The 15,634-nt window shown below is 36.3% G+C and overlaps 2 protein-coding genes across 4 annotated transcripts in view; one reads left to right on the top strand and one right to left on the bottom strand.

The window, feature by feature from the left end:
- Positions 1–6,900: 6,900 nt before the first annotated feature.
- On the bottom strand, positions 6,901–14,640 carry THAP10 (THAP domain containing 10). Its single transcript, XM_051980755.1, has 3 exons — positions 14,065–14,640; positions 8,322–8,502; positions 6,901–8,214 (listed from the first exon to the last, which is right to left on the bottom strand). The coding sequence occupies exons 1-3, from the start codon at positions 14,545–14,547 to the stop codon at positions 8,012–8,014; spliced, it is 867 nt and encodes a 288-aa protein (XP_051836715.1). The 5' UTR covers positions 14,548–14,640; the 3' UTR covers positions 6,901–8,011.
- A 418-nt stretch (positions 14,641–15,058) lies between these two features.
- LRRC49 (leucine rich repeat containing 49) overlaps positions 15,059–15,634 on the top strand; it is a 189,719-nt gene continuing 189,143 nt past the window's right edge. For all 3 annotated transcript variants that reach the window (XM_051980750.1, XM_051980751.1, XM_051980749.1), the window contains exon 1: positions 15,059–15,213. In XM_051980750.1, the coding sequence (XP_051836710.1) occupies positions 15,163–15,213 (51 nt within the window). In that variant the 5' untranslated portion in view covers positions 15,059–15,162. The remainder of the gene's footprint in view (positions 15,214–15,634) is intronic.

Below are 15,634 nucleotides of genomic sequence, written 5' to 3'. Positions count from 1 at the left end.
TGTATGAATAAAAAATAAAGGTGAAAAAGTAAAATGAGTTGCAAATTTTAAAAAGTTTCAAATCATCTTAAAACCCACACAAAGAATAAGTGACAAGTAATAAAAATATATCTATTTCAGGGTGATTGTAAAACTAATTATATTCCTAGAGAGCAAATAATGAAACATTTACCTTTTCTCAAAAAAAGGAAGAGAATGACAGGGCAATATGCTATATATGGAAACAGAGTTGTTATTCCAGTTTTTTTGCTTAACTATTTTTCTTTGTTTCAAAAGAAGATTTAGTTGAATATGAAGTCATAGATATCTAACAAAAATCTATGTGGAAAAAAAAACAAACCAAACCAAAAAAATCCGCAAATTTTTACATCAAGAATTCATTAATGAAACTTGAAATGACTGCACAATTTAGATTTGAGTCAATTGTGTGACAAACTGAAGAAATGTTAAGATTCTGCCTAGAACTTTTAACCTGGTGACTGAGCCTACTGTGAGGGAGAGGGATATTGTAGGAAGACATATTGATGTACCTATTTGGATGGAGAAGTCTGAGTAATAGAAATGAGGGTAAAAGTGAACAAAATCAGCGAGGGAACCAATTTTGGGGCTGGTATACCATGGAATGCACGAGAAGCCTGTGCCTAGTGGTGTTCTGGAGCCAACCTAACTCTTTTGGTTTACAAGTATTAAATTTTCATTGTGAGCATTAGACTACAAATTAGAGCTGATTCTGTGGATTATCTAGTCTTTAAATTTTAAAGTCTTAATAAGGCCATTTAAACTTAAAAGTATTGAACTACAAGGAGAGTTCTGTTGTTAAATATTTCCCAGCATGCCCTTATACAGTGGGACTTTTTGGTTCAGGTTACCAAAGGATTCACCAGATCAGAGGCCTGTGACTGGAGGCTAATAATAACACTAATAATAATAATCATTGACATATATATAGCACTTTTATACTTGTAAAGTACTTTACAACTATTATCTTATAGGAGCCTGACCCATGACCTGCCTGTTCCCATCTTGGTACATTCTAAGAAGTGATTTAGACGTCTTTAATCTTTTAAATCCAAACTTTGAATTGGGACTAAATATGACATCTTAAAATGACTTACTTATTCATGCAACGACCCCTATATTACTGGGGTGTGAGGCACCTCGCTTTCCATCTCATAGATAGGAATAACCTTAAGTCCTATCTTTATGCTCATGGACATAATCATGGGTGTGAGGCACCTCGCTTTCCATCTCATAGATAGGAATAACCTTAAGTCCTATCTTTATGCTCATGGACATAATCATGAGAATTGGAAGGCTGCCTTAGTGGAGTTTGGTAAGCCTTAAAGGTTTTGCGAACTGTATGTCTTTTGCCTGAGGATTAGCCAACCACAGGATGATGAATTTTTTAGTCTGGGCAATTTTTGAAGACAAGCTAAAGAAGTTCAAAATTTGCTCACGTGGGAACATTTGTTGGTGGAGTTGTGAACTGATTCTGGAGAGCAATTTGGAACTATGCCCCAAAGGCTAAAAAACTATGCATATCCTTTGATCCATACTGTGTCTGTTTCCCAAAGAAATCACAAAAGAGGGAAAAGGACCCACATGTACAAAAATATTTGTAGCAGCTCTTTTTGTGGTGGCAAAGAATTGGAAAGTTAATGGATGCTTATCAACTGGAGAATGGATACATAAGTTATAGTACATGAATGAAATGGAATATTGTGGTTGTATAAGAAATGATGAACAGGCTGACTCCAGAAATGCCTGAGTGAAGTGAGTAGAATCAGGAGAACAATGTATACAGTAACAAGCAAGATTATGGGATGATCAACTATGATAGACGTAGTTCTTATTAGCAGTACAATGAGAGAATTATGGAGACTGAATGAGGATCAAAGTATAATGTTTTCCTTTTGTTGTTTGTTTGCTTGCCTTTTCTTATGTTTTTTCCCCTTTTGTCCTGATTTTTTTTCACAGTAGGCCAAATATGGAAATGTTTAAAATAACTGTACATGTATAACATATAGGATTGCTTACTATCTTGGGGAGGGGGTAAGTAAGGAAGGGAGGGAGAAAAATTTTGGAACTCAAAATCTTACAAAAATGAATGTTGAAAATTATATTTATATGTAATTGGAAAAATAAAATATTGAGAGAAAAAAATTACTCAGGTAGAAGGACCTATGCTGACAAAATCACATCTCTTTAAAGTATTCACACACTAAAAAAAACAGAAACAACAAAAAACAAAAAAACCCTCTTATCTCTTTTAAATAAAATTGATTTAAAAAACTTAAGTATAGGAGTCAAATAGCATGTTTTCATGTGGTAAATGATGAGAAGACTCCTTGGGAGATCAGAACAGTATTTTAGTTATCTAAGCCAGAGCTAGAAAGGAAAGAATGTTCCAATTTCATCTCCAGAGAAAGAAAATTAAAATAAAGCTAAGTGCTAGAGAACAGCAAATAGTTCAGGTTAGTTTTCAGATAAGAAAATTAAAGAGATATGATAGCTTTGGAGGACTTAAGGGATATTTTAGCTGACTCTTGGTCATCTAAAACACTAGAACAAAAGGTTTTGAAGCATCTTTGGAAATGTCACTACCCAGGGAATAAGAGATTTCTCCACCCAAATGTATAAACCAGCTTTAGTTTACCTACAATATCTTTCTCTCTGTCACAGTTTAAAAGTTCTAGATAGAATCTTGACATTTCTTGCCATACAATTGCCATACAATTGATCTAGATCTAAATTTTAGTCATTTCAAGTTTCATTAAGTGGATAGCTATCTTACATTTCTAGAGAGGGCAAAATAAGGAAATGGGCTAGAATGCAATGCTGGTAGAGAATGAGTTTATTTAGACGCTATGAAAACCTTCCACTCAGTGAGCACAAGAACAAAGATTTTGAAACTTTCTTTGGAGATTTTTTGTTTCAGGGGAAAATCCTGTCTAGATAGAGCAAATAAACTAGATGATCTCCCCAAAATTCTGCCAGATCTATTTGATAAATTTTGAATTGAGATATTGTAATAGTTGTTGTATTGTTAAATTTTGGAAGATTGGAAGGTATCTGTTACTATATATGAGGTTTCTGATGGAAAATTCTCACATCAAACAACACTTCTGGGCCACAGTTTTCCTCACATGTAAAATAAATGCATTGGGTTAAGCAATTTCTAAGGTCCTTTTTATTTCTAATAACATGAATGTTTAATATGGCTGCCCAGAAGCTATTATTAGCTTCAGTTCAACAGCTCCACCTAGTGTCAGAAAGAGTACTTGAATTTTGTACTCTCACAAAACCACTTCTTGAAGTGTAAAATGTGAAAAATGTATTAACTTTTTTTTTTTTTTTAAAAAGGAAGCCTTTCTTTACTCTTTAATAGCAATTCTAAAGCATTAATTAGACATTGAGGTGCCAATTCTAACATGGTTACTCTATAGTAATTTCATTATCCTATATATACTATATATAGCTAAAGATATTAGGAACCAATCAGCCATTCCCACCCCCATCCTTTTAAAACTAGGCTTGTTTTTTTTAGATAGGAGATACCTATAAATTTAAACTGAAATTGATATCTCTATTATCATGAGATGTATAATTTTGAGAAAATTTTTAAACACTGTTTTCATTGTTTTAGTCTTAATATTGACCATAAAAAAATTGTTATTCTGTTTGTATAATGGTGGAGGGTGGGATTCAACATGTTTGAGAAAGATAGAATGAAAAATGTTTTTTAAAAGTATTTTCAATTTAATATTTTCTCCTAGTTACTTTAAAAAAAATTTTACATTTATTTTTAAAGCTTTGGAGTTCCAATTTCTCTTCCTCACACCAACCCTAACCCCTATTAAAAAAGCACTTGTGAAGTTATGCAAAACAATTTTCCCAAGAACATTCTCCAGAGAGAGAGAAAGAAATCCTTCAATTTGTATTCAGACAGAATCAGTTCTCTATGTATGGAAAGAATTTTTCATCATTAGTCCTTCAGACTAGAGGTGGATCATTATATTACTGACCACAGCTAATCATCCCAGAATATTGCTATTACATTATGACTGACCACTCCCTCCCCTAATATGCCCTCTCTTTTATCATTCTCCCCCACCCCTTCTCATGACCCATTCCCCTTCTATTTTCCTGCAGGGTAAGATAAATTTCTATACCCCCATTGAGTTTGTATGTTATTTCCCATTTGAGCCAATTCTTATAAGGTTCACTCATTCTCTCTTTCTTCCCCTCCACTGTAAAAGTTTTTTCTTGCCTCTTTTATGGCAGATAATTTACAACATTCTACTTCTCCCTTTCACTTTCTCCCAGTACATTCCTCTCTCACCCCTTAATTTCATCATTTAAAAAAAAAAGATATTATCCCTTCATATTCAACTCACACCCATACTCTCTGTGTGTATATATATATATTCCTTCTGCCATAATAATTAGATTATCCTAATGAGTTACAAGTATCATCCTTTCCTGTAGCAATGTGAATAGATAAACCTAATTAAGTCTCTTATTTTATCACTTTCCTAATTACTTCCTTATGCTCACCAGAGTTCTGTATTTGAAAATCAAATATGAAAAATGTTTTAAAGGTTTTGGTATAGAATGCTGGCATTTAGTCAAGGTAGAGGTGGAAGGCTTAAGTTACTCAATTCATGAAGAAAATATTTTAGACAAGAACTAGTGCCACCAATAGTATAAGAGAAGGGTCATAGCAGAACAGAACAAGAGATTTAAATGAAGAAATCTACTCATAGACAAATTTGGCCATTTTAAGCTTTTTTACTTTGTTTTTGTGTTACATTTTCCTACTTCTGTAAATATTATGGAAGCTCAGCTCAAATTATATCCCAGTGAAACTTTTGCTAGCTGAACTGTAATAATATATGTTCTATCAATACATTGCCTTGGATGACTAGTTTGTTTTCCAACACACAGAAAACTCAACTAAAGTGTTAAGTTCCTTGAAGACAGATATTGTGTCATGTACTCAACCAGTGCATAAATATAGTTAATACTGGTACATAAAGTCATACATTTCGAGCTAAAATGGCCATTGGAGGCAATCTCTGTCAATCTTCTCATTTTACAGATAAGACCAAGGGCCAGAGGGTTAACTGATTTGTGTATGGTCCCAGAGAGAATTAGTACCAGGTCTAGGATTCAAACCGAAGTTCTTTTGATTTCACACAGCATTAGTACTACTACAAACTGCAAAATACCTATATAGAGCACAATACTATACTATGTTGTTTACATTATTAATAGAATTCTGTAGCTAAGAAATTGGAGAAATAATTTTTGATGGAAGATATTAACACATTTCCTCCATTTATACATCACTGTATCTCACCATTGAACTGATTTGAAAATGTAAAACAAAGGAGAAAGTTTTCTTAAGTACACAGAAGAGAGAATGAGACCTTGTTGGAAGCAGAATGTAGGAGCGTGAGACCCCAGACTCAGGCCATCTCTCTTTGTAAAGTAAGTTCTGTATGCCTGGACTGTATTCTTTCTTTACCTCTGCCCCTAAGTATCTCTTTTTAAAAAATGAAGCTCTAGCACTATCTTTTGCATAAAGTGTTTCCTGATTCTGAGTATCCTCCCTCAGAAAGTACCTTGTATTTCACTTTGGGGTTGTTGGTTGTGTCCAACACTTGGTGTTCTTCTCTACTACTTTCTGAAATCTGTCTGTGCTCATACTTGTGACTTCCATGACTATCTATGCATCTTATCCTCTGCTATCTTCTCTTTTTGTCTTCAATCTTTGCAAACATCAGGGTCTTTTTCATGTCTTATTATGTGACCAAAGTATTTAAGTTTTAGCTCTAGTATTTGACCTTCCAGAGAATAATCTGAATTAATTTCTTTAAGTATTGATTGATTTAATCTTGTTGTTATCCAAGGAACTCTGGAAAGTATTTAACTACTCTGTATATATTTGTACTTATTTATATATACAGTATATGGCAAATGTTTTAGTGCAGTTTAAATTTTAATAGCTTAAACAGTTTTCTCCATAAGAATATAAACTCAATGCAAGTAGAGAATGCTTCATTATTTGTACATGTTTTTTATGCCTAGCACGTAGGAAATCCTTAATACTTAGTTGAGTGGCTCTATATTCTCCATATTCCAACTTTTTCTTATTAAGATCAACTTTGGAAAGTAAAAATCAAGGCTAATATAGGCACACAACTATGGAATAAGAAGACAGATTATAATATGGAATGGGAGATACTCACCTTATAATTTTTTATGATATTTAATTTTAATGATGTCCACCAAATTAATCAATCATGTCTGAGTCATCAATCACACTCCTATATTGATGAAACAGGGATTAAATGAAAAAAAAATTGGATTTGATCATATAATAACACCAAAAATGTGCTTAGTCAAGTCGATAAGAAGTGGAAAATTATTAAATTAGGTTTAGGACCGATTTCAGCCCTTAGAGAAAACATGCTGCCTTCTGGAGTCCTCCGAATGGGCCCTGTTTGTGACCTAGAATAAGGACGCTGTGGGCTCAGCTCTGCCTCTTACACTAGCTTAATGGCCAAAAAGAAGTCAGGCAACTTTTCTGCGCAGCAGTTTCTTCATCTGTTGAACAGAGATAATACTTGTAGCTTCTCTCTTGCAGGACCAGGGGGAGACTCAACTGTGAGAATATATGCAAGCATTTCAGAAACTTTAAAGCACTGTACAAATGTCAGTGTTTGTTATTCAGATGGATGGAGATTAGATATTAGAAACTCCCTTAACACCAAAATTATTTTTTTAAACAAAATGACCAAGTCATTCATAAACTTATGACAAAGTAAAGAGGAATGCTACTTTTATAGAATTTTTGTTCTGACCTTCAATTTTCATTACCAGATCTCAAACATGTTAAATTTTATATTTTATTTAGAAAAATTATACTGGTCAAATTAAATCACATTTGAAATGAACTTCAAAAAACCTTTTATTATTTACACCTTTGGAGATAAAATATGTGCAATCAATTTGCACAGAACCAACAGTACACAAGAGATGCATAGTGGAAGCTTCTTTCCACTGTTCTTAAAAAAAAAAAAAATTACAGTACATAAAGTAAGTTTCTTCAGAAACTACAATAATGGAATGGCTATTTGAATGATATTGCCATAGGAATTTCCCTGGTTGATGCAAGTGAAGTTGCATATACTTTTCAAACATTTAATTTATTAGAATAAAGAGTAAAAATAGTATTGATAGAGGAAAAACTAGGTTAAGGACAGATATTTGAAATTCTTCTAGGAATACAGTCTTATATAAGACTTTAACAATTCCTATACGTTAAGGACAGATATTTGAAATTCTTCTAGGAATACAGTCTTATATAAGACTTTAACAATTCCTATACATGAAATTAATAAATTTAAATTAGCTAAAACTGTAAATTGATGTAAGTTAGTCTGACTCACAAGACAGTTTAAGTAAACCAAATCCAACCAACAATTATGCCATTATCCACAGAAAATTTTCTATGAGATACAAAGCTTTCACTAGGAATTCCCACAGGTACAGAGCCATAATTCTAATGTTATTAGAACTAAACAAAATACATGTCATCTTATTACATAACCATCTAAACATAAACATCCTACTCTTATCCTAATCATTTACTATTATTTGGTTTTTTCTGTAGTCATTTTGTTGTTTTATAGTTTTAGTTTCAAGAATAACAATATCCTTAAGTAGCGGATGCTTGATTTGTCTTGGGAAATCTTAATTCACTTTTATATGGGTTTGCTAGTTTCCAAAAAAAAAAAAAAAAGAACATAGGGTGAAGGAATAAGAACCAATTTCAGTAGCTCTCAATGTAGGCAAATTTTTGTCTCACTTAAAACAAGGCTTGTTGGTGATAAAATATCAAATTTTCATGAAAAAGTAACAGAATCATAAGATCAAAGAAATAATTATACACTGGTAAGAATTAGAATCTATAATACATTGAATGATTAGATGATGTCCACATTCAATATGTCTCTTCTTTAACCTGCACAGCTATGTAAGATAAATCACTCTGTTCACTCTTGATATCCCAGTCAGTATCTGTTTCAGAATCACTGGAGTAAATGTCAAATAGGGAAGACGTTCTAGGAACAGACCATAATTCATCTGTTTGTGTAGTTGCATCACATGGTTGTTTATTTGATATTTTTACTTTAGCCTGAATACCTGGAAGAGAACAAATACCAGCATGTGGTAAATTCATTATACTTTTAAAACAACGTCCACATTATATAACAATTGGGTGTCAACACAACTAAATAGCCTAAACATACCCACACTACGATGAGGGGGCCTTTTCAGAGAAATTTGTGTACTTTTATGCATCTTAAGTGCATGAACATCAACATCTATAGACACTAAGCCTTCTTCACAGTAAGGAAGCACTGAAGTGACATCATTAGATTGGTGATCAACATCTACTTGTGTCTGGGTAGCTTCATATTCATAAGTAATCTGAAAATATAAATTAGAGAAATCTCAGAGATATATGTCAACAATAAATATGCCTACTCATTTATTCTATCTTTCTGCATTTTGAGACAACAAATGATAAAATCTGAATTCTTTATTATTATTGTACCATAAATTGTAACGCATAGGAATTCAAATTTGGTTCCATAGCTACTTATTTCTTTCCTATTATTCCCTAATAAAAATTCTTACCAGATCAGGCTTCTTCTGGTCCTAAGCATCTTAAAATTATTTTCAACTAAAACTTTGGTCACATTACCCTTTCTGTTTGTACTAATGATGTCTTTCAGTCCTCTTCCCATGCTTTTGGGTTGGAAAGTTCCACCTAATTTATAAGACTGTTCCCAAGTGCTACAGCCCAGTGCTAGTTCTCCCTTTACTTTGCCCTCTTTTGGAGTCACTCAGTTTGATTCATTTGAGCATTTAATCACATATTGACTGCAGTGATACTTAACTTTTTCATTTGTTTATTTCTTTCTTATTTTTCCATTTGGGCTAAAGAATGATACTAAAAAAGAAGCTAGTTGCTCAGTTTAGGCCTCATGGAATAGCAATACTTTGCTGGAGCATTATGTTTCTAGTAGTATGGATTTCATCTTTTTAAATTCAGTTTAAAATTTTTTAAATTTTTTTAAAAAAAGTTTTAAATTCGGTTGTTCTGAGTTCTTAATTGTTCTTAATTAATGAAACTGGTTTATAAGCCAGAATGCCAAATTATTAATGTTAATTGAGAAAGCCTATTTGCAAAGCTAAAGTAATGACTGCCTGGTAAGTACAGAGTGGATGATTAAAAAAAAAAAAAAGTTTTATTGATTTTTAAGAAAACTTCACTGTCACTTTTCACTTATTTTCCTCCCTCTGCTCCTCTTGCCATACCATATAGCACCTACCCTTATAACAAAGTGCAAACAAAACAAATCAACACTTCAGTTATATCTGAAAAGATCTGCTTCATCCCAAATGTATCAATTATCACTTCTTTACCAATGTATAAGAATGGATCATCTCAAGGGACTTGTTTTTCCTAAAGGAGAATAATTAGAAGCAGCTAGGTGGCACTGGGTCTGGGCAAGAAGACCTGAGTACAGTCTTAGACACTATCAGTTTTCTGACTTTAGGATAATCATTTAAACTGTCTGTCTCAGTTTGTTTTGTTTTGTTTTTGAATTGTAAAAAGATGATAACAGTAGCATTCACCTTCCAGGGTTGTTTTGAGGATCAAATGATGTAATATTTGTAAAGCATTGAGGATAGTACCTGGTACAGAGTAGGTGCTTAATGAATGCTGGTTCTTTCCTTCCTTTCTTCCTGTAATACCATGTGGCCATTTTCCTTACTATATAGTGACTATATATTACGCTAGCTATTCTCTCTTGTTTAGTGCTTAAGACATAGGGACAAATTCTTACCATTAGATCCTTTTTTGTCTAGATTTTAGGGCACTTTTGTCACAACAACACTACTTCATTGTAGACATGCTACAATTAATTAAGATTATGTCATTTTCTAGTTGTAGGTTACCTTATAAATAATAGGTCGACCCTCCCCCTTTTTCCCATTTTGCAGATTAAAAAGATTTGGTATGAGAAGTGCCATTCATAGCCAGAAAGAGAACTATGGAGACTGCATATGGATTAAAGCATAGTATTTTCACCTTCTGTTGTTGTTGTTTGTATGCTTGTTTTTTTTTTCCTTTTGATCTGATATTTTTCTGTAGCAAGACAACTATGGAAATATCTTTACAAGAACTGTACATGTTTAACCAATACCTGATTGCTTGTTGTTTAGGGAAGGAGAAAATTTTGCAAACAAGGTTTTGCAAAGGTGAATGTTAAAAACTATCTTTGCATGTATTTGGAAAAATAAAACAATATTAAAATAATAAAAAAAAACAATCTGAGCCCCAAGAAGGGGAAATGATCTGCTCAAGTTCAGACAAGGCCAGATAACCCAGCCCAGTGCTTGCCCTATCACCCCATGGGGTGTCCTTATGATAATTAATTTTGTGGGAATTACATTTTGTAATGGTATCTCTTCAGAGGGCTTTGGGAGGACAGACTACTCACCCTCATTAATGTTCACAAATAGTCTCTGGAAAAGGTTATTTCTGCAATTGGTTATTTCATATTCTATGTTGTTTTATTAGTTTCTCTTTTAGTATAGTGTTTGATCCTATAAATCTAGATAGAGCTTACCTATTTGGGGTTTCTAAGCCCTTTTATATGCTGATTACACTTTCTAGTTAATGTGATTCAAAGCTCTTGGAGGGTAAAGTCAGTTTCTTACATTTCTTCTGTTAAATAAAAGAATTAGAAATACAGGTTTGAAGAAAGGACAAAAAAATTTTTTTAAATTAACTGAAAACATAACTATAATTGGAAGAAAATTCACCCACAAATGTCCTGGAGGAAAAGCAATCTAAGATACTTTTCATATACAGGATTTGCAGATAGTAAATATTTATATGTTAAATATTAATTGAACTAAGGAACTTTTTTGCTTTCAAGAAAATTCTTTTTTAGAATTTTAGAAACTTTTACCAAAATACTCAGAAGTTTTAAATATTACCCAAGATAAACAAATTGTTTTATTTAAAGAATAAATGTGAAACATTACAAGAATTGTTTATTATTTTAAAGGATGTTAATTAGATTATAGTTTGTGATCTGTGTTCAATAAATTATAGCATGAAAGTGTTCCAGAAAGTATCTGAGAACCAGAAGGATACTTTGATAGAAGAAGAGATTGCCAAACTGTAGAGTATTGTCATATTAAGGTACTATAATTTCCATGGGAGGGAAGGGGAAAGCATTGTGAAGAAGTTGGCATATACTGTAGGCTTTGTAAGATAGGTAATATGTCAACAAGTAGAAAGAAATCAAGGGAAGGATTTCATAGAGTTACAAAGTTAGAGATGGAAAGGATATGTGATCTAACCCCTCTTTTTACAAATAAGGGAAGGCTCAGGTAAACTAAATGACTTGCCCTAGATCATATTAAGTGACAACAGAGCTCAAATTTGCACTCAGGTCCTCTGATTCCAAGTGAGATCCTCTTTCCAAAATATTCTAGTACTACTGTGTTGCAATGAGAAGCATTGTAATTTTGAGGCCAGTAAAGTGTAAGATGCTATATAAAGGCTGAAGATGCACTATATGAAAAGTCTAGTGGATCTGGCCATTAGGAAATCATTAGAACAATTTTAGTATAGTGGTGGAAATAGGAGCCAGGATGCAAAAGATGAGGAAATATGTTGTAATTTGTGTTGACTATTTTTTTTTTTTTTTTTTTTTTTTTTTTTGGAAAAGGGAGAACAGAAATAAAACGGTAGCTTGAAGGGCTAGCAAATTCCAAGATTTATTTATTTATTTTTTTTGGATGAGTAAGACATGAACATGTTTATAGGCAGAGGGAAAAGAGCCAGTAAATTATTTGCATTTCTTGACTTTTGATCTGATATTTTTCTGGAGCATGACAACTATAGAAATATCTTTACAAGAACTGCACATGTTTAACCTATACCCAATTGCTTATTGTTTAGGGAAAGGGGAAGGGGGAAGGAGGAGAAAATTTTGGAAACAAGGTTTTGCAAAGGTGAATGTTAAAAAACTATCTTTGCATGTATTTGGAGCCAACAATATTAAAATAAAAACAAAAATAACCAAAAACAACCTGAGCCCCAAGAAGGGGAAATGAATGACAAGGATGAACACCCCTAGAATCATGAAGGAGAACAATTACCCATTATCTTTTTGATAAGCACTATATATCCAGTGGCCACTATAGAGGTATTCCTAGGGAAATGTGTTCCCACCAGTGTCACCTAGTTTCTTTTTTGCTAAGAGCAGTAAATTAGTGACTGAGGGGTATAAATGTTAGTTACTAAGCTACTGTGGTGCCAATCTTATGGAGGCGAGCCATTTTTATGGAATGCATTTTTACACAGAAACTGCCTAAATCATTAGTCAACCATTTATTAAATACTTACTCTGTACCGAGCATTTATTAGGAATTTTTTTTTTAATGTTTCTGCCTTCAAGGAGTTTACAGTCTTATAGGGGAAAATATATACTTGTAATACATACAAAATACTTGGTAATTTTTCTGCAGGAATTTGGTGTTTATTGGAAGTGAGAAGTGGATTTTAGGTATGGGGGACAGATAACATGAGCAAAGGAGTAGAGATAAAAGAAAATGCTTTTTTAATGAGGAACAGCAAGCATGCCTGTTTGGTTGAACTGTAAAGAGTAATCGGAGTAAAATCACTGGAGCTTAATATTTTGTGTGTATGTGTATTGATGGTGATAAGGTCAGACTTATGACCTAAGAATATTATTTTGACTATTTTATGGATGGTTTGGGAGAAATTTGAGGTAAAGAAACTTGTGTGTAAAGAGAGAAAGGGACAGGTGTGAGGAATGTTGTGAGAGTGTGGTTTACAAGACTTGGCAACTGAATGGATTTATGGGGCCAGAGAGATTGAGAAACTGGAAGGTTGGTGATGCCTTTGTAGAAACAGGGGAAATTAGAAAAGGGTTGTTGGGTTGAGGGAGAGGGAGGAAAGATCATGAGTTGTTTTAGAGTTGTTGACCTTGAGATGTCTAGGGAACATCCAGTTTGAAAGTATTAATACTAATAATATTAATAGTACTGAACTACTATAAAATCACAGAGAATTGGTTCGGTTTTTGTGGGCTAGTCTTGGTACCTATCCGACTTTTATAATATTGTTTCTATAGGTAACAATATCCCCAGTTTGAATAAATTAAATTCACATTTATTAAATGTATACTACTAACAAAGTACCTTATTAAATATTGAAAAATAGATAAGATACAGTTCCTAACTTAAAACTAATTGGAAGCTGCCAATCAATTTGGGGAAATATGGATGTAAACTATTATAAGTAACAGAAAAAATAGATTTTAAGTGATATTGAGATTTAGGGAATGACTATCACTTTACCATGACACATGAAATTCCAAGTTGGGACCTTCTTGTATTTCTTGACTGGCTTGATTAGTGTTTAAAACCCCAGGACATTTTAAAGCTGCTGGTAGTGGTTGGGGAGGAAGTGTAGGGCTGTCTTGAGGCATCGCTGTGTGTCTGTGGATACTATTCTTCCTAATGTTTATTTTGGCCTGCTGAATCTAAGTGGTGCCATTACTGTTCCGACCCCTGAGATCCGACCTGGGGTTTTCTTGGCAGAGATACTGAAGCGGTTTGCCATTTCCTTCTCCTGCTCATTTTACAGATGAGGAAACGAAGGTAAGCAGGATGAAGTGATCTGTCCAGATTGGACCTTCCTGACTCCAGGCGTCCAGCTTATCATCCCTCAGCATCAGGACCGTACATATTTCGGAGCCCGGACGTATGGCATGCCCTAGGAGTCTCTCAGCGTCTGGGGAGCTGAGGGGATATGGGGGCATGGTGTGCTCTTCTTGCTAAGTGCTTCATAGTCTTTCCCCGCAGATCAGCACCCTACAAACTGGCTCTCGTGCCGGCAGGGGAGGAAAGGGGTTCGGTTTCCTCCTCGCCCCTTACCTGGGCTGTCGCGGGCCTTTTCCTGGAGGAGAGGAGAGGTCTGAAGGGCGGGGGGTCGGCTGGAGGGACGTCTGGCTGCTGAGCGGCCGCTTGGGGTTCTCCGTGCTCCTCCGCCTTGGGGGCTGGGGCTGAGGCCGGGGCTGGAACCAGGACCGGGGCCGGGGCCGGCGCCGGCTTCTCCGGGCGCTCCTCGGGAGGCAGGGCCGGTGTCCGGTGCAGAGTGGGCACAGCGCCCGCCACCAGCCGCAGGCGCTGGGAAAAGTGCAGATTCTTCTGGATGACGGATGAGACGTCGAAGCAGCAGGGGGCGAAGTGGTCAGAGCAGATAACAGAGCGATCATTGCCCCCGTACCAGTCGGCGCGATGGCCCCGCACGAAGCGGTCCCATAGCAGCCTCACCGCGCGATCCTTGGGGAAGCGGAACAAGGACTTGCCTGACTTAGTGGTGTTGCCACAATGGGCGGCCACGCAGCGGGCCGGCATGGCGGGGAACCCGCAGCAGCTGCCAACAGCCCGCCGCCAGCTGCCTACCGGACTCGTAGCTTCAGCGGGCGAATTCTCCGCGTCCCGGCTCTTTTTCTTCCCCCGCCTCTGGGACAACGGAAGTGTCGTCACCGGGTCTCGAACGAAGTGGGCGGGATCGAGGCTCTAGGCAATTGCCTTCGCTGTCCCTTTTCACTTACGGCCTTCCCGCTTACTAGAGTCAAATGTAAGGAGGAACAGAGGAGAATACGAATTTTGCGCGGGCTACTTCGGGCAGAGACACGCCGGACCCAAATGACTAGCGGACCGGAAGCAGAGGTTGCCATAACGACCGAAGAGCCTGCTGCTCCCTCTCTGATGCACACCTCCCTCTCTGCTCTTGGGAAATAGGGAAAGCCGAATAAGTGACTTGAGAGGGAAAGCAAGGCTGCAAACCGCTAGTGAGATCAGAGTCGGCGTGCGCCGCAGACTCCGGCCTGGGTAAAGGACGGTACCGGAAGTCGCTGGTTACCATGGCAACCACGGAGGGGTTGTCAGGGAGATGACCCCATTTCTACCTCCTTTCGACTCAGCTGTGGCAGCTTCTGTCACGAAGATAAAGCCAGGACTCCGACCATGATTCCCGGGAAATATCGCACCAACCCTGGCCGCATCACGCCGAGCAACGTACGTATTTGGGGCTGGTCCTCTAGACTCCCCCCTTTTTTATTTCCTATCTCCCGGATAACTCGGTCTTCTTGACTGGCGGCTGTCAGCTTCTTGGGGCCAGGATTAACCATTGGGCCCTCGGTGATGGGCGGGATTCCCTAGACCTGTCAGTGTCTCCTCTTCACCCCATTGTCTGATTTCCCTGGAAAGAGAAGGGCCTTTAAACCCCCTAGGGTTCCTCTGCCTCTTTCCTCCCCTTTCCCCCTCTCCCCTCTCCCACGCCCTCCAGAAAACGCCCTATGTTTGAAATCCATAGGAAATCCCTTTTCTCTCCTCTGGTTGACAATCACTCGTGGTTTACTACCTTACCCCGCATTTCCTCACCACCTCCCTCCTCCGACTCCTCCTTGCCTGCTCCTCACGTTGTCCCCTGTGGTCA

Source organism: Antechinus flavipes, chromosome 2 (genome assembly GCF_016432865.1).
Source record: "Antechinus flavipes isolate AdamAnt ecotype Samford, QLD, Australia chromosome 2, AdamAnt_v2, whole genome shotgun sequence".
Classification (NCBI taxonomy): domain Eukaryota; kingdom Metazoa; phylum Chordata; class Mammalia; order Dasyuromorphia; family Dasyuridae; genus Antechinus; species Antechinus flavipes.
The sequence above is the reverse complement of the archived record's forward strand: the minus strand, read 5'-3'. Positions and strand labels throughout refer to the sequence as shown.

Coding starts and splice junctions, on each gene's coding strand:
- THAP10 (XM_051980755.1), bottom strand. CDS start 14,547: ATGCCGGCCCGCTGCGTGGCCGCCCATTGTGGCAACACCACTAAGTCA. Junction 8,503..14,064: donor AAAGGCCCGCGACAGCCCAG/GTAAGGGGCGAG, acceptor TTATATTTTCAG/ATTACTTATGAATATGAAGC. Junction 8,215..8,321: donor GCCCCCTCATCGTAGTGTGG/GTATGTTTAGGC, acceptor GTTCTCTTCCAG/GTATTCAGGCTAAAGTAAAA.